A 22795-nucleotide genomic window follows, 5' to 3' on the forward strand; every position below is an offset into this window, starting at 1 on the left:
CCCAATCCACACCTTTCAGGGAATGCCAGCCAATCAGGCACCCGTTCCGCGGCGCAGGCAGGGGTTTAGTTGTGCGCCCAGGGACTGGTCGCCAAATCCCCAGCCCCTACCTGCCTCCCCGTCCATCCTCCAGGGACCCCCACCCCCTCACCCTCTCTCTTCACCGAGGGACAAGGCCAGTCCGCGCCCTCTCGCACCCCACCTCCGAGGCCAGCGGTGGGGGTGCTGCAGGGGAGGGGGTGTTGCCCCCCCCCCTTCCACCTCGCGGCTCGGCCTCGCCGGGCTGGGCGGCGCTAGGCCCCGGGCAGGGCGGGCGCGGCGCGGCGCGGCGCGGGCGGGCGCGCTGGAGGCGGGGACGCGGGGACGGGGACGCGCGCGGGCGCGCCGGCCGGGCCGGGCTTGCCCCTCCGAGGCGCCGTAGCGCGGGAGGAGGGAGGGAGGCGGCGGCGCTGAGGTCCTTCGGTCCGCCAGTCGGTGGGGCTGCCCGGCCCCGCCCTGCCCCCCCGGGGCGGCTCGGCTCCATGGCCCGCGGCTGCGGCGGCGAGAGGCGGCCCGGGGGCCGCGGGGCCCGCTGACCGGGTGGCCGGAGGCGGTGGGGCCGGGCCATGGGGGACGGAGCCGTCCGCGTCCGCGTCCGCAGCCGCCGGAGCCGGGAGCCCCGCCGGAGCTGGAGCGGCGTCCCCTGCTGAGCCCCGAGCGCCGGGTGAGAGACGGGGGCGCGCCGCCCCCCGCTACGGGCCCCGACATCCCAGACCCGGCCTCGCCAGGGGCAGCCCGGGCTCGGCCTCGGATCCCAGCCCCGGACCGGGTGAGGGAGGCGCCGGCTGCCGGCCCCCGGCCTGGCTTCACCCCATCTCACCCCACCCCCATTTCTCGGCTCCCCTGCCTGGGTTCCTCCGCCGCCCCCAGCCAGCTTCCCTTATTGTCCTCGCTCGCCCCGGCCTCGTGGCGCGGGGAGGCGCGCTGTGCACGGCCCCCGTGCGCCTCGGCCCCCGCCCCACACCCCCCACTCCACGCGCGCCCCCAGACTCCACACCCACCGCCTCGTCCCGGGGAGCCACGTGTCAGCCTCAGCCCCGCCCGGGCGCACCCCTCTGCTGGGTGGCCAGCTGGACCCAGAACCCCTGCTCGCGCGAGGGAGGGATGGGAATGCCTGCACGTGGGTCTGGGTGTGAGCTGCCCCGAGTCTGCATGTGTGGCTGTATTTACAGCTGGCTTTGTGGGTGAGTGTGTGCCTCCTCAGTGACCCAGGTGTGTTTGTGACTTAGTTTTGGGTGTCTGAAGGCGAGTAACTATCACTGGGCCCAGGGGTGCCCTGGTTATTCTCTGTTAGTGAGACCAATGCCCCTGGAAGCACTTCTGCTGAAAAACCACAGCTGGAACCAGGGGTCAGACCAGACCACTCCCTACCAGTCTCACAGCTGTGCCCCCTTTTTTAGGGCCTAGGCATGGGTTTTTGTTTGTTTGTTTGTTTGTTTTCTGGGAATCTGGCAGCAGCCATGCTGGGTGAGATCCAGAGCTGCTGTGATGTCTCCGGTGAGGGAATCTCCTGCCCCACCCTGTACATGACCCCTCATTCCTGTGGATGCCTATAGCCACTCCCAACCTGGCCCCAGTTGGCCTGGCCTGCCTACCACTGGGACCTGGATGAGCAAATCGCTTCCCAGCATGGCTGGTGGAAGGACTGAAAAGTTATGAGTATGAAGTGCTTCTGGCCTGTCCCTCTACCAGTGCACGGGAGGCACTCAGGGAATGCTCCCCCTTCCTGAGCCTCAAGCCCTGAGTTAAGGATGGGGTACGGTGCCCATGAGGGTCTGTAAGGAAATGTGTTTCCATGCTTAGATACAGACCTGTGTGAGCATAGACCTGTGTCTGTTCCTCAGAAGTGTATCTGTAGTGGTGCAATAGATAGGAAGTGTACGTGCTTGTGTTTGCATATTGATCGTGGAGGTCAGGCATGTAAGTTCATGTGCTTTCGTGCCTCGGTGTGCCTGAACGTAACCGAGGCCTGAGCTGCCAGAGGAGTGTTTGCAGATAGAACGGTGACTCTGTGAGTGTCGAGTGGTGTGAGCGGGCAAGTATGAGGATATGGGTCTGCGAGTGTGCACAGCTGTGCTGGTGCCTGGTAGGCAGCCTTCCCATCCTGCTCTGATCAGGGTGGGGGGGATCTCTTTCTCTCCTTCTTCGCTCAGGCCGGCAGCCGGATGCCCCGGCCCATTGGGCGGGCCAGCGGCCGCCTGCGGGATGAGCAGACTGCTGGGGGGGACGCTGGAGCGGGTCTGCAAGGCTGTGCTTCTCCTCTGCCTGCTGCACTTCCTCGTGGCTGTCATCCTCTACTTTGACGTCTACGCTCAGCACCTGGCCTTCTTCAGCCGCTTCAGTACTCGCGGCCCTGTCCGTGCCCACCTGGCAGCCAGCAGCAGCACCAACTGCTCAAGACCCAACGCCACTGCCCCCAGTTCTGGGCTCCCTGAGGTCCCCAGTGCCAAGCCTGGCCCTACAGCTCCTGTCCTGCCACCTTGTCCTGACTTGCCACAGGGTCTTGGTGAGCTTGTAGGGTAGGGCCTGTGTACAGGGGTGGGAAGAGGGTCCCACCCATGGGACTGGGGAAGGGAGTCTTAGACCCATGGGGGTGCCATGGGTCTAGGTCTGTTGGAAAAGGGTCATTCCTGGGGTTCCATCACCCATTCCCAGGAGGCCAGTGTCCCTGGATTCTGGCGAAGGCCCTGATTCCTAACACTATCCTGCCTGCAGTGGGCCGACTGCTGATCGAGTTCACTTCACCCATGCCCCTGGAGCGGGTACAGAGGGAGAACCCAGGTGTGCTCCTGGGCGGCCGCTATACTCCACCTGACTGCACCCCAGCCCAGACGGTGGCGGTCATCATCCCCTTTAGACACCGGGAGCATCACCTCCGCTACTGGCTCCACTACCTACACCCCATCCTGAGGCGGCAGCGGCTGCGCTACGGCATCTATGTCATCAACCAGGTGCGCGGTCTGTGGCAGCTGGCTGGACACTGGGCCATCTCGGAGGCCACCCACACCTGTGGGAACGCCTGCTCAAGAGTGTAGGGGTCCATGTGCCTGTTTGTACCCACAGGGGTGGGGAGGCCTCTGTGGGTCCTTGTTTTCCCGTGGTTGTGTGTGAGTGGGCATGGGCGTGGAGGGGGCACACGTGTGTCAGTGTGCACAGGGGCTGTGTGTGCATGTGAATGCTGGCATGCACACTAGCAGGGGCATAACCACCAAAGGGACCGATCCCTATTGTCCCTGATCCCTATGGGGCCCTCTTAGCAGGCCCCACCCCGTGGTAGGAGAGGCCCCCGGGTACACTGACTAGGTAGGAGGAGGAATTAGAAGACCCAAGGAGAAGGGAGAGTTAGACTCTGAGAGAAGGATGCAGCCTAGGACCTCTAGGTGCCTGTGTTTGGCCACAGCCGAGGCCAGAGGGCTGAGTGTAGCATCTAAGCTCTTGGTAAGGCCGACTGTGTGGCGCAGGCCCTCTCCTGGACTCGGATGTGGATCTCCGTGGACTCTGTGAGGGTGCCGTGTGATTGGAGTCGGAGCGGGAGCCATGGCAGCACAGAGGACCCGGGCCAGCCCTGATGCTGGGAAGCAGTTGTTGGGATGAGTCTTGAGGGATGAATAGGCAGCAGCTGGCGGAGGCAAGCATTCTAAGGAAAGGGACCTGGTGGACCGGGGCTCGGTGAGCAAACGGCTCTCCTGTGTTCAGGAATGACTGGCTGAGGTGTGGCTGAGTAGCAGAGATTACTGGGGGGATTGATGGAAGCCAGATTAAGAAGGGTCAGCTGAACTGCAGCCTAGAGATAATGAGGCACTGTTGTGTTAACCGAGGAGTAAGTCCTATGTTGGCCTTTTTAGAAAGACTATTGTGACTACATGTGAATGGTGGAGAGGGGAAGCAAGGGGCAGCGTGACCATGTAGGAAGAGGTTACAGTGGCCAGGAAAGAGATGGCGAATGTGTGTCTAGGACAGTCATTGCGGGAAGAAAGGAGAGATGTGAAGACAAGGTGAGGATTTCTGTCTTGGCTGTTGGCTGGGTGGATACACCTGTAGATTACATGGAGAGCACAGGAGTTGAGCCATGACTGGGGCAGATTGTGATTCTGAACCTCTCTCGCCTGCTAGGAGTTTGAAGGAAGGTACAGGAGGGAATGTAGGAAAAAGGGATCTGGAAACGCCGGTATGTAGAGGTTTTTTTTTCCGACCACCATCAACATGCTCCCAGCGCATGGATGTAGAAGGAGAAAGGCAGCCCTGAAAGGATGGGTGGAGAGGAGGAGGCTGCTCCAGATGCCTAGAACATGGGCCAGAGGGGACCCAAGAGAGTGGTGTCCCCGAAGCCCAGCAGGTGTCAGGAAGGAAACGCAGCAGCTGCGTGAACACTGTGGAGGAGTGAGGAGGCATGTGGACCAAGAAGCGTCCAGTGGATTTAGCAACAAGGTGGGCCTAGCAAGAGCCATTTCGGGGGCACGGTGGGGGCGGAAGCAGATTGCAGTGGGTTGAGGAAGGAATTGGGTTTAACAAAATAACTGATTGGAGACAACTCCTTAAAACAAAAATCTCTGCTGAGAAGGCAAGGCAAAAGGTAGTGTGGTGGAAGGAGGAGGTTCTGCTTTGTGTCTTTCTCTCTCCAGGGAGAGAATGGAGCATGTTTGTGAGCTATGCGGGAGAAACCTCAGGCCCCTAGCTGGTGAGAGAGGGCGGAAGGAATGCTGATGAGCCAAGGGAAAATGGACAAAACCTCCATGGGCTGGTGGAAGGGAAGTTCAGTAGTAGGTTAGGGAGCAACTGGGGGGCTACCTAGGTAACTTTCTGCTCATCAGCCTCAAGAGGGGCCGCAGCAGAGGAGAGACCTCTATTCTCTCATTTTAGAGGGCCCCCCTCACAGACTCCCCTTCCCAGCAGTTTCTAGCCTTAGCCGGGGTTGTGGTAAGGTGTTAAGAATAGCACCAATGGCTCACAGCTGTCATCCTAGCTACTCAGGAGGCTGAGAGCTGAGGATCTTGATTTGAAACTATCCAGGGTAGGAAAGTCCTTGAGACACTTACCTCCAATTAACCACCATAAAACCGGAAGTGGAGCTGTGGCTCAGTAGTAGAGCACTAGGCTTAGAAAAATCTCAGAGACAGTGCCTTGAGTTCAAGCTCTCCCTCTATCTCCCCCTCCCCCAAAGGGAGTACTTATTCTACTCGAGCCTGCCTTCCTCTGTCCAGAATTTGGTGATTTGTTCTGCAGCCCCATTTCCTAGTGTCCCACCAGTTCACTGAGCTGTGACTACCTGTAGCTCTCTGCTTGTCATTTTGTTGGAGAGACAGGTGAATCTAGCTCAATCCTATCCTGGTTTCAGAGGCTGCCTGGGGAGTTGGATGAGGAGGTAGGTACCTGAGCGCGTGGCTTACTTCTTGTGGCTTGCATCTTAGACACTGGCCATTTGGGGCATTCATTATTTACCTCACTTCGTGACTGTATGCTCAGCAGGGATCGAGACTAGAGCGGCACATCTCTAGAATCTCTGCTGGCACAAAGGAAAAGGCCACAAGGGCATATTTGAAAGTGAGTGAATGAGAGCTCTAAATATCTTTTTCATGGACACTGGTATAAAAGAAGCCCAGAAGAGTGGGGCAAGTTATACCAGGCTATGAGGTGTAGTCCTGAGTATCTTAGGATGCAGACATGAGTATAACCAGCAGAGGAGAATAGATTGATCTAGGGGGATCTGCTAACTCCAAAGCATGGAGACAAGAAAGAATCTAGCGTGTTGTTGTGTTCTGTACTTGCTGAGGAATGTCTGATGGTTGGGTCTGAAGAACTAAATCGTGAAAGGCCTTGGAAGGCCAGATGGAGGGTAAGAAGCTGGACTCGATCCTTAGAGTCCCAGGGTGCCATGCAGAGAATGAGGGGCGGGGTGGTGCCCCTGGGAACTTCTCTAGAAAATGAAGTGGCCGGCATTTGAAGGTCACAGATCCATAGCTGATCGGTCCTGTTCCCCCTCAACCCTTCTGCCTAGCATGGTGAGGACACCTTCAACCGGGCCAAGCTGCTCAATGTGGGCTTCCTAGAAGCACTGAAGGAGGACGCTGCCTATGACTGCTTCATCTTCAGTGACGTGGACCTGGTCCCCATGGATGACCGCAATTTATACCGTTGTGGTGACCAGCCCCGCCACTTTGCCATCGCCATGGACAAGTTTGGCTTCCGGTGAGGCACAAACCTCCCTACCCCCACTTCACCTAGACCCTCACTCTCAGTCCCCGGGTACCCAGGTCCTTCTGGCTAGGCCAGCTCTCCACTAAGCCCCTACTTGAACATCTTCCCCACACCCTGTCCCTGGTCCTTCATCTTGAATCCCCTTGTGGCTCTGACAGCCTGCCTTCCCATGCTGTAGGCTGCCCTATGCTGGCTACTTTGGAGGCGTGTCGGGCCTGAGTAAGACTCAGTTTCTGAGAATCAATGGATTTCCCAACGAGTACTGGGGCTGGGGTGGCGAGGATGATGACATCTTCAACCGGTGAGTGGGGGTTCGGGTTGAGAGCAGACCGAGTGGGTCAGCGGGTAAGGTGCAGGCCGGGTGGGCTTTTCTCAGTGCCTGCTCCAGGCTCTCTGTTCCCATCTTCAGGATCTCCTTGACGGGGATGAAGATCTCCCGCCCAGACATCCGAATAGGCCGCTATCGCATGATCAAGCATGACCGGGACAAGCATAACGAACCTAATCCTCAGAGGTGACTGCCCCAGCACCCCTAATTCCTTACCCTTAGAGGTGGCTTTCCTGATTCTTGATCCCAAGTGCCCTCAGTACCTGAACCCCTAGAGGTGTCCTGACTTCAGAGGCCGCTGATCCCTCAAGGTAATCCATGGCCTTTGACCTCTGACTTCTAATCCCGGCTCCTCCCCCCACCTGCCCCCAGGTATCTCTCACCCCTGGCCTGATTCCTAGAGGTGACTAGAATGTAAAGTCAGGGCTCACATTGCTATTGAGTAGACTGCATTTCCCATCTGTGCCCTCAAAAGTTCTCCCTTGTGTGTCTTGGGTGACCCCTTGTCCTATTGACCTTGGGAGCAGAGAGGATGAGATGGTAGGCAGTGCAAACAGCTTCAGGGTAGGGACAAAGGAGCAGTTTGGGGCAAGAAGTAGAAAAAAACGTTCCAACCCCTTTGCAATGGGCGGTGGAGACATCTTTAGTGTCTGATGTTGGCTGGAAGAAGGGTCTAAGGGGGCGTGTGGGATACAGACAAGGACTTCTTGGATGCCCTGATGCTTATTTGTGACCTGCATCAAACCTGAGGATGGGAGCAGGTTTGATCCTGCCCACCCCCTTGCCCTGTTGTCCGGCATGAAGCTCATTATAAGCTGGGGGACAGGCCGTCCCAGCACAGGGGGTGAGGACCAGTGCCACCAGGGCAGAAGGGGGAGTGACGGGGGAGCGTCCTGGTGGAGGCGAGTTTGAAAACAGTTATTCACTCACCAAATATTTGTCATATACCCACCCTGGGCAGGCTAATAGGAGGCCAGTGTGGGTAAAGGTTATGTGTTTTTTCTTTAAATTCATTTTATTTGACTTTTTTTTGTTGTTGTTGTTGTTATTATAAAGGAGATATACAGAGTAACCAGCCAGAGTCAGGTACAGAGTTATGTATGTCAGATAATGAGTACGTTTCTTTTTGGACAATGTCACCCCTTCCCTGGCTTTCTCCCAGTGAAGATGTATTTTTAATAAGTCTGGGATGTAAACATGCATAGCATATACTGAGACTCTTAAGCTATTTGGTTTTATCATACTTGAAAGCTGGGAGCAACAGTGGGGGGCAGGGTGGGTGTTTGAGGTCCTGAGCACCTTCCGGGTGGGGAGTTTTAGCTTTCATGCTTGGGGGGTCTGGGTGGGTGAATGGGAAACTTTGGGAGGGCTTGGAGCAGGGAGGGGCCGAAAGGCTTACTTTTGACCTTGGAGAGGGGTAAATGAAGGGCCGGTCTGATTGCTAAGGACACTGGCCGGGCTCTAAGGAATTGGAGAAGCTGAGCTGCAGGGAGTGCGTTTGGGCAAGGACCTGTGGAATGACTGTTTCCCCAGCATGTTCTGCTTTGAACCCAGGGTGGAGGAGTATGGGAGGTGAATGTGTGCAGCGATGTAGGGGTTGGAATTTCACCAAAGCAGGAGGCCCCGGGAAGACCAGGAAGTTGATGAAACAGGGCAAGTCCAGGGGGAGTCCATGGAAGCCCCAAAGGGAGGAGGCTGAGCTTGAGCTGGGACAGCCTGCAAGGAGGGGAGAGGAGAGCTGGAGCTCTTGGTCCTGTACCAGTAGCTTGTCTGGGTGCCATCAAGCAGTGATGTCTGATTGGGTGTGAAAATGATCAAATAGCAAGAGATTTCTGGATGAAGGAACTCTGAATGATGGTTCTGTTACTGTTTTTGCTTCAGATCTAGTTGTGGATTCGTCTTCTTCACCATACCTGCCCAAACCATCAGCAAGTCATGTCGGTTCCACCCCAAAACATTTGAGCCCTTGCTGAGCACTGGTGGCTCACGCCTGTAACCTTAGCTACTCAGGGAGCTGAGATCTGAGGATAACAAGTTAGAAGCCAGCTGGGGCAGAGAAGTTCCCCCTGAGACTCTTTTTTTTTTTTTTTTTTTACAAGGTGTTGTGCAAAGAGGGTGCAGTTACATAGTAGGGCAGTGTGTACATCTCTTGTGATATCTTACAACCTGTTTTTCCATCCCTTGTCTAGGTCAGGTAGACCCATATGCAATATACAATGTATCAAGCACATATACAGTGTTCACAGACTTGGTCTCTACTGTCTCTCCATCTCCCTTTGTTAACAGTCATATATCAGGGAGATCATGCCCCTTTGTTTTCTGTGTTCTAGGCTTGTCTCACTCAACATTATTTGTTCGAGTTCTGACCATTTCCCTGCGAATAACAATATTTCGCCATTCCTAATCGCTATGTAGTATTCCATTGTGTATAAGTACCATATTTTTTGGATCCATTCATCTGTGGAGGGTCATCTGGGTTGTTTCCAAATTTTGGCTATTGTGAATTGTGCCGCGATAAACATGGAAGTACAAATGTCCTTTTGATATCTTGGGTTTTGCTGTTTAGGATAGATGCCCAGGAGTGGTATGGCTGGGTCATAGGGTAGGACTATATTGAGCTTTTTGAGAAACCTCCATACTGTTCTCCAAAGTGGTTGTACTAATTTGCACTCCCACCAACAATGGAGAAGGGTTCCTCTTTCCCCACAGCCCCTCCAGCATTTGTTGTTTCCTGAGTTCAGAGTATAGGCCATTCTAACTGGGGTGAGGTGGTATCTCAGGGTTGCTTTTATTTGCATTTCCTTTACTAGCAGGGATGTTGAGCATTTCCTCATGTGTTTCTTTGCCATTTTTATATCTTCTCTTGTGAAGTCCTGAGACTCTTATCTTCAATAAACTACTAAAAAAAAAAAAAAAAGCTGGAAGTGGCACTGTGGCTCAAGTGGTAGAGTGCTAGTCTTGAGCACAAAGAGGCTCAGGGACAGCACCCAGGTCCTGAGGTCAAGCCCCAGGACTGGCAAAAAAACAAACAACAACAAAAAAAAACTTTTGAGCCCATCTACTTTTCTCCTTTCCCCCCCTGTATTCTGACCTCTGGTACTTTCCTAGACTTCTGTATGGGCTTCCCCCTTGTCTTTCTATAGTCATCTCTCCCCTCCCCCAAACTGGATTAAGAATCCCTATATCTTCTCATACAATAGAATATGAACTGCTTACTCTGACTTACAGACAAGCTTGTCTTACTCTGTTTTCCCTTTTGTTCACAAAGTTCTAGCTACAGAGCTGTGCAGAAATCTTGTTCCCAGTGTAGGGGTAGCATATGCTCGGACCTCTGCCTGAGATGCTCTCCTCCTGCCTGCAACTCATGTCACCTCCTCTCTCCAAGGCTGCCACCTCGTCCTCCTAGTCCTCTAACAATTCCCTTGCCTGTTACCTGTCTCTTAGTGGCAAACTTGCCAGGAGAGGAATGACCTCACCTGTCCTCCGCATGGCTGTATGTCTGATGCTCAGAGCATCACCTAGCACCCAGGGACAGCCGGTTCACTAAGTGGATGGGGAAGAAGTGACTAAAGGATGAGGAACAGAAGACAGCACAGGTTTACAGAGTAAAGATGACACATCTGACATGGGACACAATGCATTCGAGATGCCTGGGGAGGCCTTGTGTCAGGGTCTATAGCTTAGAATAGAGGTCTGAGCTAAGACTTGTGAGGACATCTCACAAATACCTCTGAGACAGGGACAGGAGAATCATTGACAGACCCAGCCTCCCCCTCCCCCCAATGCAAAGATGAATAAAGGGGGAGGGGTGTGTGTGTGAGATCTCATTTTTTTTTTTTTTTTTTTTTTTTTTGGCCAGTCCTGGGCCTTGGGCTCAGGGCCTGAGCACTGTCCCTGGCTTCTTCCCGCTCAAGGCTAGCACTCTGCCACTTGAGCCACGGCGCCGTTTCTGGCCGTTTTCTGTATATGTGGTGCTGGGGAATCGAACCTAGGGCCTCGTGTATCCGAGGCAGGCACTCTTGCCACTAGGCTATATCCCCAGCCCCTGAGATCTCATTTTTGAGGGAAGATGCAAGAACAGGGGAGTCATGTTGACTTACCCCTGGCTGGAGGGAGGGGGTTTGAGCTTTAGCCCTTAGAAATCCCCTATTGAGCCTGGCACTTGGCACTGATCTGCACCCGTTTCCATTCTCTAGGTTTACCAAGATTCAAAACACGAAGCTGACTATGAAGCGGGATGGCATCGGGTCAGTGCGGTACCGGGTCTTAGAGGTGTCTCGGCAGCCTCTCTTCACCAACATCACAGTGGACATTGGTCGGCCCCCATCATGGCCCCCTCGGGGCTGACACTAATGGACAAAGGCTCTTGGTGCCAAGGATTGCTTGCCAGAGGACTGACCTACAGCCTGGCTCTGGCATCTGCTCTATGGGGGACCCCCAAGACTGAGACTGTGTTATGTTTGAGGGTCTTCAAGAGACCGCCAGCTGGACCTAGGAGTTCCAGAACCCACTTTGAGGGGCTTCTAGCCTGGGCAGGTCCCTCAAGTGTGGCCCTCTCTGGGGTCAGCCCTTCTTTCTGTCCCAGTCCCCCCAGCCCAGCCTTCCTCACTGTCAGGGTCGGGCCAGCCCCTGCACTGCCTCGCGGAGTGGCCTGGGCTAGGTCACTCCACCTCTCTGTGCCTCAGTTTCCCCCTCCCCTTGAGTCCCCCAGGACCTGGAAGGATGGGAGGTATGACTAGGGGGCAGTGTCTCTTCCAGGGGGAATTCTCACACTTGGGACTCCCAGGGGAGGGGAAACCTTTTTCATTCATCATTGTAGGGGGCAAGCTTTGGCACGCCCCCTGCTGAGGAGCAGCCCCAGGAGGGGACCAGAGGGGGTGCTGTGTTGCTGCCTGGGATCTTGGGGTTGGCCTTTGCATGGGGGGTAAGGGGACTGGATTAGTCTGTAGTTCCCGCCTCCCTGTCTCAGAGAGGAGGCAGAAGCCCCAGAGGCCGGCTCATGTTTGTACATTGCACAGAAACTTGTGTGGGTGCTTTAGTAAAAAACGTGAATGGAACGTCCCCCGTGTCTGTTTAGGGAGGGAGATCCGGGTCCTTGGACCTACTTGAATCAGCCGTGGCGCACAGGGACTTGGCCACTGCCCTCCTCGCTTGCTTTGTCTGGGCGCTGGAGCTCACTGGACTTGCAAGTTTAACTTGCTGCCTGCGGCCAGTGAAGTAATGAACTCAAGGGACCCGATTTCTGTCTTCCACCTGCCTAGAGGCTGAAAAGTGTCCTGGAATGAGCCCAAGGCACTCGGGGACGGCCCTGGGGTAGCGCTCCCACTCTCTAGCTTTTTTACACGAGCAGTGCACCCAAACTAATTGTGTCCGCGGCAAGGGTTCCACCCACGAGGGTGGGGGCAGGGCCGGGCCCCCAGGGGGCGTGGCCTACAGAATGTGTGGTCCCCCCCCAAGGGCCTCCCATGGGCGGGGCTTCAGCGTGCCAGGTTCTCTGGGGCCTCCTGGGGGGCGGGGCCTACGGCGTGCGAGGTTCCCATGGGCGGGGCCTACGGCGTGCGTGGTTCCCCGAGAGACCACTGTGTAGAAGGGGCGGGGCCAGGGCCTGGTTCCCACCAGGTGGCTGTAGCCAGCATCGCAGATGGCCCTGGGACCTTCCGGAAGCAGGATAACCCCAAGGGCCATGACGGAACAAGGCGGGACCTGTGATGTCCAAGGGGGCGTGGCTGGAGGGCGTGACTCTAGCCCTGGCGACCGGTGGTCTGTGGCCCGCCGACCCCTAGGTCTGAGCGGGGCACAGCGGCACGAGCGGGCCATGCCCTGGGACTCCCCGTCGCTGTGGGAGCTGGTGGAGGAGCACATTCCGCTCCCGGAGCGACCCGAAGTGAAGAGGATTTTGGGGGAGGCGGTGGTGGACCTGAACCTGGAGCTGCGAGCGGAGGTGGGGAGTGGGGAGGTGGGCCACGCCCCAGGCCGGCCCCATGATTTGGGTGATTACCCCGCCTCCCTAGAGTCCCTGGCCCTGCCCGGTGACCTTCAAGATCTCGTAGGGTCCCGTGGTCTACTCTGCCCTCTCTGGTTTGACTCTGCCCCACCCCTCCCTCTCATCCCCTCCCTGCCCAGTCGCAAGGTGTTCCAGCTCTCCTTGCAGGTGGCGATGTTACAGGCACTGCTCAGAGAGGCCCGATCCTCCCAAGCCCCAGGCTCCCAACCCATCTCTGACCCTTCCACCCTTCTGGCACCACCGCCTCTCCTGAGGGACCTTGTACGCCAGGAACTCCGACAGCTGCTCCAAAGTCTCCGCCACAAGGCTATCTGCGAGGGCAGGTGGGAATGAAAGTCAGGCTTGGACCCATCCCTTGGACATCACATGGGCTAGCCCCACCCCTGACAAGAGCCAGGGTGACCTTTCCTATGGTTTCCTGACAGGAGCTCTTGGCTCCCTTCATGTGTACCTTTTGTAGGGACCAGGCCCAGGCCTGGGCCCAATATAACCCCAAAGTCCTTCGCTTTGCCTTGGAGAAGCCCACCTGTGACCTTCCAGAACAGGAGCTATTCCACGGGAGAGCGCTTGAGCCCAGGTAAAGTGATGTCAGAGGAAGAAGGCTCTGCCTGTGCTTGCCAGAAGGCCCTAGCAAAAATGGTGGTGGTGGGGCCCTAACTCTATGGGGTAGCTGCCAATCTGGGGTGGGGCATGTTGATAGCTGCTTGTGATTGGGGTCTGTACATGAGGGGCATGTCTTTTTTTTTTTCCCCCCTTTTGTTGTTGTGGGGTTTGAACTTGGGGCCTGGGCACTGTCCCTGAACTTTTTTTTTTTAGCATATTTTTTTGCTTTATTACTACTTATAAAACAAAATCAAGTTATGAAAATATTTTCCTCTCAAGGTATAGAAACTACAGTCTTTGCGAAATATATACACCATAATGGTTATAATACATAGCCTTGTATATATCTTGGCTATTATAGGTATTTAAGAATCAGACTCTGCAAAGGTTGGAAAAAGAAACATTTTCTCCAACTTCAGTCATATATTGTGGCATTCAAGACCTTAAGCCACATTGTTGATACAAAACATATTATTTATACACAGGTATGAGATTTAACTTCTAATGTTGCAGAGACTCTTTGATTGCAGTTAAGCCACCTTATTGAACTTTTTTGCTCAAGGCTAGTGCTCTACCACTTTGAGCCCCAATGCACAATGCACAATGTACGGTTTTCTGGTGGTTAATTGGAGATGAGTCTTCAAAGACTTTCCTGCCTGAGCTGGCTTTGAACCATAATCCTCAGATCTCACAGGCATGAGCTACCAGCACACCTTGCTCCACAGAAGTCTTGAGTAAAGACACCTGCTCAGGAAGTGGCGCTGTGGATCAAGTGGTAGAGCGCTTGCCTTGAGCTGAAGAGCTCAGGGCCAGTGCCCAGAGTTCAAGTCCCACAACCGACAACAACAACAAAAGACAAGACACATGCTCAGCCTGAAGGCAGACAAGGCTTGCTGGAGAGCGACTGATCTGTATCTGGGAGAATGTGGCAGATAGAAGAGCTTTTCTGGAAGAGAGGACAGGAGGCAGGGGGGAGTTGTTCTCAGAACTAGGAAACAGGAGTGTGAGCTAGGCAGGAGGCACTGAGAAGGAACACAGGGTGTTTCTAGCTGAGAGTTGAATGTGATCAAGGATTGGGACCCCTTTGGGAGCAGTGGATGGCAGCCGTTTCTTACATGAAATCTCACACAGCTCGGTAAGGTGAGCAACATCCCCATTTTACAGATGAGGAAAGCAAGGCTCAGAAAGAATAGGTAATATGCCAGAAGTCACACAAGGAAGAATGAGAATCCACGTGCAAAAAAGCCCAGGTTCTACAACTCCTACTGTTACCCAGTATGACTTTGTGAGAATAGACACAAAATTAGCCTAGCTTTGGCATTTGTGTGTAATATGGGGAAAGGTGATGGTGACTTTCATCTGTCAGCAGCAGTCAAAGGAACCTCAGTGTCATCAAGGACCAGCTGAATGTGTCCAGCATTGACCAGGTTGCTGGACACTTGAGGTGAGGAGCAGAGACATCTGAATGTGTATAGGTGGCAGACATGACAGAGATAGTGGGGCTACTGTCAGGAAGTAGCCAGGAAGTGCCAGTGTCCTGGGATTTTTCTTTTCTTTTTTCCTTTTTGCTTATAGGGCTTGAACTCAGGGCCTGGGTGCTGTCCCAGAGCTCTTTTGTTCAAGGCTAGCGCTCTACCACTTTGAGCCACAGCTGCACTTCCGGTTTTCTGGTGGTTAATTGGAAGTAAGAGTCTCGTGGAGTTTCTGCCCAGGCTGGCTTTGAACTACAGTCCTCAGATCTCAGCCTCCTGAGTAGCTCCTGAGTAGGATTACAGGTGTGAGCTACCGGTGCCCAGCAAGGTCCTGGGATTTTCATTCTGACACAAGAGGAGCCATGGAGGGTGCTAAGCAGGGAAAGGACTATGGTCTAGGGGAGGAAGTCACAGGCCCAAAGGAGAAGATGATGCCTGCTGGCATGGGAGCAGTGGATGGAACAGGTCAAAACATCCTGCCCTAGTAAGGGACTGCCAGGGGTCTGACCTAGGTGGCAGAGGGCAGTGTGTGCTCAGGAGTCAGGAGGAGCTCCTGGGGCTCCTGAAGGGCAGACAGAGCTCTGTGAAGGGCTCCTTTGACTCTACCCTGCCCCGCTGCTTCTGTTGGGCATGCTCCCTTGTGTTCCAGGGTCCTCTTGGAAGAGGACTGTCGCAGCTTGGAAAGAGAGATCTCTACTCTGCAGGTGAGCATAGCTCTGGGTTTTCCTCGAGATTCACTGCTTGGTGGAGACTCACATGCTTCTCTAGGCACACATGTGTGTGCACATGTAAGTGCACGTCAATGTGGTTGAGTCTTGCATCTGTTTCTCATGTGTGCACACTTGTATGTGATATCCTGGCTCAGGATTCCGGCGGAGTCCCCAGGTCCAAGGTCAACAGTTGTCGGTTTAAACTACTAGACAGCCCAGGTTTCTTGCTTCTTTCCCTTAAGTCTGTGTACAACTCCAACCACCATCTTACCAACACCTTCAGCAAGGCTGGTGTCCACTCTGGGCATGCCCTCATGGTGGTTGGCTAAGTTGATTTCCGGGCCTAGCTCTAGGGGATCTTGGCCCCTGCCTGCAGGCAGGGCCATTGAGCAGCTTTCCCCGCAGTGCTGCCTGGAAGCGGAGCATACACGGGCTCGCCAACCCTCCAAGACAACCCCAGAGCCCACTCTGGCAGGTGAGACCCCTTTAACAGGCCCCCAGAGCACCCCACCTCCCGTCCCCATCCCTACATTGTACAGCCCCTAGGAGAGCTGGGCCCCGTCTTATCTGTGCCCTCCCTCAGAACTGAAGGAACAGAAGAAGGCCATGGAACAAGAGCTGCAGGCCTCTTTCAGGCCCCCCTGCCTCTCTGCAAAGCACTGGTATATCAAAGAGCAGAGGAGGCGGGCAGGGTAGGCTGTAGGGTCAGGCCATGACCTCCCCTCACAGCCCTTCTTTCCCATCCAGGCAGCAGCCATCAGAGTCCAGTACTCAGGACCTCAAACACGTTTTTTGTCGCCCTGGGGCTGCCAGAGTCTGGTCTGGAACTCTCCATGGCTATCAGCCTGCACCTCCTTTGGAGCGCCGTTCCCAACACGCAGGCCAGGCTGCCGTGTGCCGCTGGGGCCGGCAGCTTCGGTGCAGCCCCAGGAAGGGGCCGACTTCCACAACTGTGTCCAGTGCCGCACCCCAGGCTCCCCGCCAGGCTCCCACCTGAAGGACTGGCCACAGAAGCAGGCTTCTGATGGAATTCACCCCTACTCGCTGCGGCTACCTCTGGCTGCTATGGCCCTGCCAGCATCTGGGCTCGTCTTGGATGAGCTCTGCCAGCACCCCAAGGCTGTTCATCATCTGGTCCCTGCCCCATCCCTTCCCAGGCCCTAGGTATCTAGGGCTGAGTAGCTGCCTATCTGTCCTAACCATCAAAGCCTCTGGCCTCTCTCCTCCCAGGGCTCCACAAAGGGACGACAGAGGTCCTATCCCAGCCAGACTCCTGTCCCCTAGGGGACCCAGACAAAGCACAGCAGCAGCTCAGTGACAGGAATAGAAATTTCATTAAAATCTATGGACTTTAAAATCCTAGTGGTGCACGAATGGGCAGGGGTGGGCAGCCCACCGTTATTGCTACAGAGGATTAGAGGCGGCTCGGCCAGGGGCTGTCACTGCACAGAGGGCACAGGGGACGGAAAAACGAACACTGCAGGGCTCTGGAGAAGGAGGAGATGGGCACGAGGGCTGGGTCCATTTGGCACGTGAACAAGGGCAGCAGATCTGGTAGACTCGGCCTTTAGCCTAGTTGGAGGTGGGGGGAGAGGAAGTTGTGCAGGGTCCCCTGCTCCCAGGGTTGTGGGCTCAAAGCCCCTGGTGAGCAGCCCCCATCCCTGCCCTTCAGAAATAAATGCTTTGGGAGGGTTGCTGGGTCACAGCCTCTATTGGCTGGGCCTGACAGCCAGGGCTAGAAGGGGGCGGAGACCCAGGAGTAGCCGAGTGAGGTGCAAGCAGGCCTGGAAGACAAATCGGACCTGAGGCGGGGGCAGGGGGTGGCAACCACAGATAATACAACTTTTACAAAAAAAATAATGACACAGATAAAACAGGGCTAGGTGGTACAGTCTGAACAAGTAACACTGTGCAGCCCCCAGCCCCTCACCCTGCCCCGAGGAGAAAGATCCAAATTTGCCTGGGCAGAGGGCGCGTCTGCTCTGAGGGCAGGAACACTAGTCATGAGGCTGGAGGCCAACCCCAGAACCTCAGCTCAGGGCAGAGAGTGAGGGGCTCAGAGGCCATGGAAAGCCTGACAGGCCTTTGGGAACCTGGTCCAAGACCCCTCCAAAGTGCTTTGGGCCCTCCAGCCACCCTCCTGTTTCCTCCCCAACCCCAGCGGCCATCTTGGCATCCAAAGGACGTGTAAACACTGGGGACATGAGCACAAATGACTGCGCTAGCAGTGGTGGCCAAGGAGACAGCCATCGTCCTGGCCAGGGGATGGCGGGGAGGGGCAGGCGGTGCCGCCTGTCTCTGCCTCCCCAGTCTCTCTGGTGGGAGCAGAGGTGGGGTGGGGCCATTCCCCGGGCAGCTGTGTGCTCATATCCGGGAGTCCTGAAGGCGGCTGGAGCCATTACTGCCCACCATGGGGATCTGGGCCTTGTCCGGGTGCAGTGGCTGGACCTCGAACCCATCTTCAGGAGAGGGGGCTATGGTGGGGGCATAGCGCCCAGTCCGATGCTCCAGGAGGGCAGGGCCCCAGTCTCTGCTTGGCTTTGTGGCATTTTTCAAACGCTGTAGGTAGGAGATAGGGTGGGCAGGGCCAGTCAGAAGGGAGCCCTTCATCCACCCCCCCCCCCTTTTACCTCATCGCCCCGTCTACACCACCCTCACCTGGAGGAGAGTGTCCCCATCGGTGCGACAGAGCTGGAACAGGGCGTAGAGTGGGATGCAGATGACAGAGGACAGGGCCATGAGGAAGCCGATGGCCACGGCCCAGCCTGGGTACTGGTAGCGGTTATAGGTGATTGGCCGGTACTGGATCACCGTGAAGATGAGAATGAACTGGAGGGGTGGAGATAGAGTTGGCGTGAGGTGGGCCTAGAACCCCTCCTAAGCCCCCTCCATTTCCAAGTGAGTACTTGGGGCCAAACAGGGAAGGAAGCAAGCAGAACCAAGGGCTCCAGGCATGCATGGTAGACACTACAGAAGGGAAAAGCTGGAGCTTCCCAGCGTCCTAAACTAGCCAAAGAACAAGAAGTTGCTGCTCCCTTTGGGAGTCAGGTTCACTCCAGGAGCTGAAGTGGCTCCTTTCTGCCCATTGAGGTAAGGCCAAATTCCTGGTCTTTGGGACTTTGCCTTGCCATAGGACCGCAGTTACCTTTCTGGCCATATCATCCCTGCCTGAGGTTTCCATTACTCTCAGAACTTTCCAGCTTCTCTCCAATCCTTCTGGGGAGGCAGCTTCTGCACCTTCCCCTACCAGACCCCGAGACACAACTTTCAGGAAGCCTTTCTGGATTCCCTATGCCCTTCTGAAGACCCCTGGGTGGTAGTTCCCATCCACTTTCCTATTTCCAGTAGACTTGGGAGCTCCTGGGATTGCACCTTCCCTGAGTCTCCTGTGCCTTACACAGTGTCTGGCATTGTCCCATTGGCTGATTTAAACATTTATGCCATGATTCCGGGAGTGGGGAGCACTGAGGGTGAAGCCCTGTCTGGGTGGTGAAGAAGTGACATGGGCCCTAGGGAGGGCCCAAAGGCTAAAAGTGTCAGACTGTGGACACACTAGGGAGCCTCTTGGGAAGGAAAGTAAAGGCCGAGTCTGCAGCAAGAGAAGCTGAAGGAAGTAGGACTTGGTTAGGGGGCTTATGCTTCCATCTGGAAAGAACTCGGTCCCTTGGCCTTCCCTGATTCACACAAGGGGTACCCTGAATAGCATGGTCACCTGATGATGGCATACCAAGAGTATGACAGCCCAGGTGTGTCCACAGAGCCTAGAGTCCTCCCCTCAAAAGACCTCCAGGCCTGGCTTTCTGGGCCAAGAGATGCACTGTTCACTTTGTTTCTTTCAAGAAGACACAACCCAGGCTGAGGCTGTGCTCATAGGCTCTGTTTGGTTGGTTTTTCCCCCAGTCCTGGGACTTGAACTCAAGGGCTGGGGCGCTGTCCTTGAGCTGCTTTTTGTTCAAGGCTTGCACTCTACTGCTTGAGCCACAGTGCCACTTCTGGCCTTTTCCGTGTATGTGGTGCTGAGGAATTAACCCCAGGGCTTTATGTATGCTAGGCAATCACTACCACTAAGCCACCTTCCCAGCCCCTGGGACTCTGTGTCTATCTCCCCCCTCCTCCACCCTTGGTAGGTGCCCCCAGGTCTTCCCCAGGGCAGCAGTCCACCCTGAGTGCTGAGAGGCCGGGTTAGTGCTGTCTGCCTTCACTGGCCTCCAACTCCTGACGGGAGACGTCTGCTGCTCCTGTTTCAAAGCTGGGCCAGTGGCCAGAGCTGTGTGTGTGTGCCAGCCTGGGGAAGCATCCCACACCATGTGGTAGAGGCCTCAGCCCTCCAGGGGCCTTTTTATTAGAAATATGAGCCAGAGTGGAAGCTCTGTGCAGAGTTCCCTGTAGCACTGAGAAGCTGAGCAGGACAAGACTGACTGGACGCTGATTTGCTGCTAGGTGACTCCTCTGACTGTGTACTATTATACTATCAACTCCTGTCCCCAGCCTCTGACCCCAATGATCTGGTTTTTTTTCCTTCCTTCCTTCCTTCCTTCCTTCCTTCCTTCCTTCCTTCCTTCCTTCCTTCCTTCCTTCCTTCCTTCTTCCTTTCTTCTCTCTCTCTCTCTCTCTCTCTCTCTCTCTCTCTCTTTTTGCCAGTCCTGTGGCTTGGCTTGAACTCAGGGCCTGAGCACTGTCCCTGGCTTCTTTTTGCTACCTCTTGAGCCACAGCACCACTTCTGGCTTTTTCTATATATGTGGTGCTGAGGAATCAAACCCAGGGCTTCATGTACACAAGGCGAGCGCTTTACCACTAGGCCATGTTCCCAGTTCTGATCTGCTTTTCAGACCCACAAGCCATTCTTCCTTCCTCTGGGATGATTTATAGAATCACACCCATCAGGCTGGCTTCAAACAGAGCTACCTGCTCCACACCAGGACCTTTACTAGCTGTCTCCTGTGGGCTGTGTAACTTTGGCATTACTTAGCATCGCTATGTCTTGGTTTCCTCATCAGTACTGGGCATGGCCCAGTCCCCTGGAGGGTGGTGGTATGGGAACATAGCTCAGGAAGTGCCTATTGTAATGGGGGGGGGAGCAGATACCAGTTCTGCTCTCTATTTAGCGTTTGTGGAATCAGGGACAGCACCTCCAAGCCAACACAGTTCCCTAGAGATTGGAAAGCTGCCTTCCCAGCAAAGCTGCCTCTTGACTCCTATAAAGGAGCAACACATTTGGTGGCTTCTGGAACATCCACCATTCCTGATCTTCTTTGAGTGAGAGCAGTGACATCAATATCAAAGCCACCTGAGGCCCCTCAGAGGAAGCCAGGCAGACCACCAGGAAGGAGAGCAGCCCACTGGAGTTGCTGCAGCCACTGTCCCCTGCAAGCCTGGGCATCACCTTCAGTCAAATATGAGGCTCAACGTCTCTCTCCTAAGCCATGGCCAGGCCTGGCAACTCACACCTGTCTGACCAACCTTTCCCTCAGACACCAGAAGCCAAATTGTGGGTGGAGAGCTTGGGCAAGGTGAATGGGCTCCTGGCTCCTCCCTTTCTGCTGGTTCCTAAGCAGACACTTGGCCAAGGGCTGGGGGGGGGGGGGGGACAGGGAGGGCCCCAAGGCACTTACAAAGATGATGGCTGGAGAGACAAAGCGCCAGCAGATCTGGAAGAAGAAAGGTGGAGGGAAGCCCAGCATCATCTGGATGTCTTGGAAGTAGTTCCGGTGCCCTAGAGAGGTGTGGGGGTCAGCAGAGCCAGCAGGACAGGGTGGGCTGGCCAGGGATGGACAGGCAGGGCCATGGAAGGGCGGGCACTTACCATAAATGTACATGATGGACACACACATGATGCAGGAGATGACAACCAGGGAGAAGCTGGCTGCATAGTTGTCCATCAGCAACAGCCAGTAGATGCCTGCCTGTGGGCCAGTGGGCAACTGAGCCAGGAGTGCCCACGGCCCCAGCTCCCCTCCCTATTTCCCAAGTACCCTGGCAAGTGCAGCCCATCCTTTCCCCAACTCCATGCATTTCTTACCTGGCTGGTCAGGGGGATGCCCAACAGGAAGCCAGCCACAGCCACACCCAATGTCACATAGGTCTTCTTCTGCAGGATCCACTCATTCCCCACCTCATCCACGATGGCAGTGACTAGTGTCTCCAAGAGGCAGAACTGCAGGACACAGCAATCAGGGTGGAGGCCTGACCTCTAGCCCTGCTCCCGCCTCCCTAAGCCCCCAGCTCACCCGGTACCTGAGTGCCCAGCCCCAGCAAGATGAGCATGAAGAAGAAAAGCAGGGACCACAGTGGAGAGATGGGCAGCAGTGTGAGGGCCTCCGGGTAAGCCACAAAGGCCAAACCAGGGCCGTGGTCTGCCACGCGGGACACATCCACACCCAGGTGATTGGCCATGAAGCCGAGGATGGAGAAGATGACAAAGCCTGCATAGACGCTGGTGGCACAGTTGGTGATGCTGATGATGACACTGTCCCTGAGAGAGGGGAAAACGGACAGAGTTCAGGGGGAGGAACAGATCTATGCTTGACAAATCCCTTTACTGGGCTGAGGGAAAAGATGGGAGTTTGCCAGAAGGAAGGGGGAAAAAAAAGAGCGAGCTTGGATCCAAGTCCATGGAGTGTCAGCTTGCTCTCCACTTCTTGATGTGAGCCAAGAGAGAAGACATGAAGATGTGGGAAGTTTTAGAAACAAAGGATCCCCCTCCTCCTCTTCTTAGACCTTGTAAAGTGAGTCGTAGGCCCCTGAGCCCTCACAGACTTCTGACATCTGTCTCATCTCTTTTGTCTTTGCCTGTTTTTCTCCCTGTTCTGGTGACTCCATCCAGATACAATATTGTTAAGACTCGGAGGCTTGTAAGTGGGAGGCCAGGGCCCCGGAAGGCAGAGCCTGGCCGTCTGGGCAATCAGGCTGTTGAGAGATCAGGGGACGGGGCAGCCTTCAGAGGGGCTGGGGTCTCTTACCGGTAGCAGTTGTTGTGGAACTTGTTATAGGAAGCCATAGTGATGAGGCCGCCCCAGGCACAGCCCAGTGAGTAGAAGATCTGGGAGGCGGCATCGCCCCACACCTGCGGAGGGCGCTTAGTGAGGTGGTGTGGTCAGAGGCACCCGCCCTGGCCCTGCTCCGGCCCCTCTGGGCCCCCCTGTTCATATCCTACCTTGGCTTCCAGGATCTTGTCCCACTGTGGAGTCAGGTAATACATGATGCCCGTGAAGGCTCCTTCCAGGGTCACTCCACGGACGAACAGGATGGTGAGCACCACGTAGGGGAAGGTGGCTGTGAAGTACACCACCTGGAGGGTGGGGGCTCCATGGATGCCTCTGCCCCCCACTTTCCTACCCTGCTACTACCTCTCTAACAGTTCCCACCGTCACTGGGCTCTAGCCTTTCTTTTCCTCCCATGGCCCACCCCTCCCCAAGGCCCACCCGTACCCCCCAGAAGGGCAG

At 55.5% G+C, this 22795-nt stretch overlaps 3 protein-coding genes across 6 annotated transcripts in view; 2 read left to right on the forward strand and 1 right to left on the reverse strand.

Moving 5' to 3' along the window:
* Positions 1–591: 591 nt before the first annotated feature.
* Positions 592–11767, forward strand: B4galt2 (beta-1,4-galactosyltransferase 2). Of its 3 annotated transcripts, none has more exons than XM_048351122.1 (7): positions 592–703; positions 2193–2545; positions 2695–2990; positions 6035–6225; positions 6413–6535; positions 6644–6748; positions 10759–11766. In XM_048351122.1, exons 2-7 carry the CDS (start codon positions 2245–2247, stop codon positions 10907–10909), a joined length of 1167 nt encoding a protein of 388 aa, XP_048207079.1. In that variant the 5' UTR covers positions 592–703; positions 2193–2244; the 3' UTR covers positions 10910–11766. The 3 variants fall into 3 exon arrangements, with proteins under 3 accessions (XP_048207079.1, XP_048207081.1, XP_048207080.1); XM_048351124.1 differs by having other exon boundaries at positions 2755–2990; positions 10759–11760; XM_048351123.1 differs by having other exon boundaries at positions 699–808; positions 10759–11767.
* Positions 11768–12377: 610 nt separating this feature from the next.
* Ccdc24 (coiled-coil domain containing 24) lies at positions 12378–16375 on the forward strand. The gene is made up of 8 exons (XM_048349892.1): positions 12378–12503; positions 12714–12889; positions 13027–13143; positions 14536–14613; positions 15291–15345; positions 15757–15826; positions 15935–16013; positions 16099–16375. The coding sequence occupies exons 1-8, from the start codon at positions 12378–12380 to the stop codon at positions 16346–16348; spliced, it is 951 nt and encodes a 316-aa protein (XP_048205849.1). The 3' UTR covers positions 16349–16375.
* A 291-nt stretch (positions 16376–16666) lies between these two features.
* The window catches only part of Slc6a9 (solute carrier family 6 member 9), a 33766-nt gene continuing 27637 nt past the window's right edge, over positions 16667–22795 (reverse strand). For both annotated transcript variants that reach the window (XM_048351125.1, XM_048351126.1), the window contains 8 exons: positions 22506–22640; positions 22312–22415; positions 21587–21824; positions 21372–21506; positions 21156–21255; positions 20965–21065; positions 18010–18180; positions 16667–17910 (listed from right to left, as the gene is read on the reverse strand). In XM_048351125.1, the coding sequence (XP_048207082.1) occupies positions 17716–17910; positions 18010–18180; positions 20965–21065; positions 21156–21255; positions 21372–21506; positions 21587–21824; positions 22312–22415; positions 22506–22640 (1179 nt within the window). In that variant the 3' untranslated portion in view covers positions 16667–17715. The remainder of the gene's footprint in view (positions 17911–18009; positions 18181–20964; positions 21066–21155; positions 21256–21371; positions 21507–21586; positions 21825–22311; positions 22416–22505; positions 22641–22795) is intronic.

The sequence above is a fragment of the Perognathus longimembris genome, chromosome 7, assembly GCF_023159225.1.
Source record: "Perognathus longimembris pacificus isolate PPM17 chromosome 7, ASM2315922v1, whole genome shotgun sequence".
Classification (NCBI taxonomy): domain Eukaryota; kingdom Metazoa; phylum Chordata; class Mammalia; order Rodentia; family Heteromyidae; genus Perognathus; species Perognathus longimembris.

What these genes read in the sequence shown, in the direction of transcription:
- B4galt2 (XM_048351122.1), top strand. Translation starts at nt 2,245, where the DNA reads ATGAGCAGACTGCTGGGGGGGACGCTGGAGCGGGTCTGCAAGGCTGTG. An exon ending in TGACTTGCCACAGGGTCTTG is followed by an intron (nt 2,546 to 2,694) that starts GTGAGCTTGTAG and finishes ACCCATTCCCAG; the next exon opens with GAGGCCAGTGTCCCTGGATT. An exon ending in AACGAACCTAATCCTCAGAG is followed by an intron (nt 6,749 to 10,758) that starts GTGACTGCCCCA and finishes TCCATTCTCTAG; the next exon opens with GTTTACCAAGATTCAAAACA.
- Ccdc24 (XM_048349892.1), top strand. Translation starts at nt 12,378, where the DNA reads ATGCCCTGGGACTCCCCGTCGCTGTGGGAGCTGGTGGAGGAGCACATT. An exon ending in GGGAGAGCGCTTGAGCCCAG is followed by an intron (nt 13,144 to 14,535) that starts GTAAAGTGATGT and finishes TTCATCTGTCAG; the next exon opens with CAGCAGTCAAAGGAACCTCA. An exon ending in CCCAGAGCCCACTCTGGCAG is followed by an intron (nt 15,827 to 15,934) that starts GTGAGACCCCTT and finishes GCCCTCCCTCAG; the next exon opens with AACTGAAGGAACAGAAGAAG.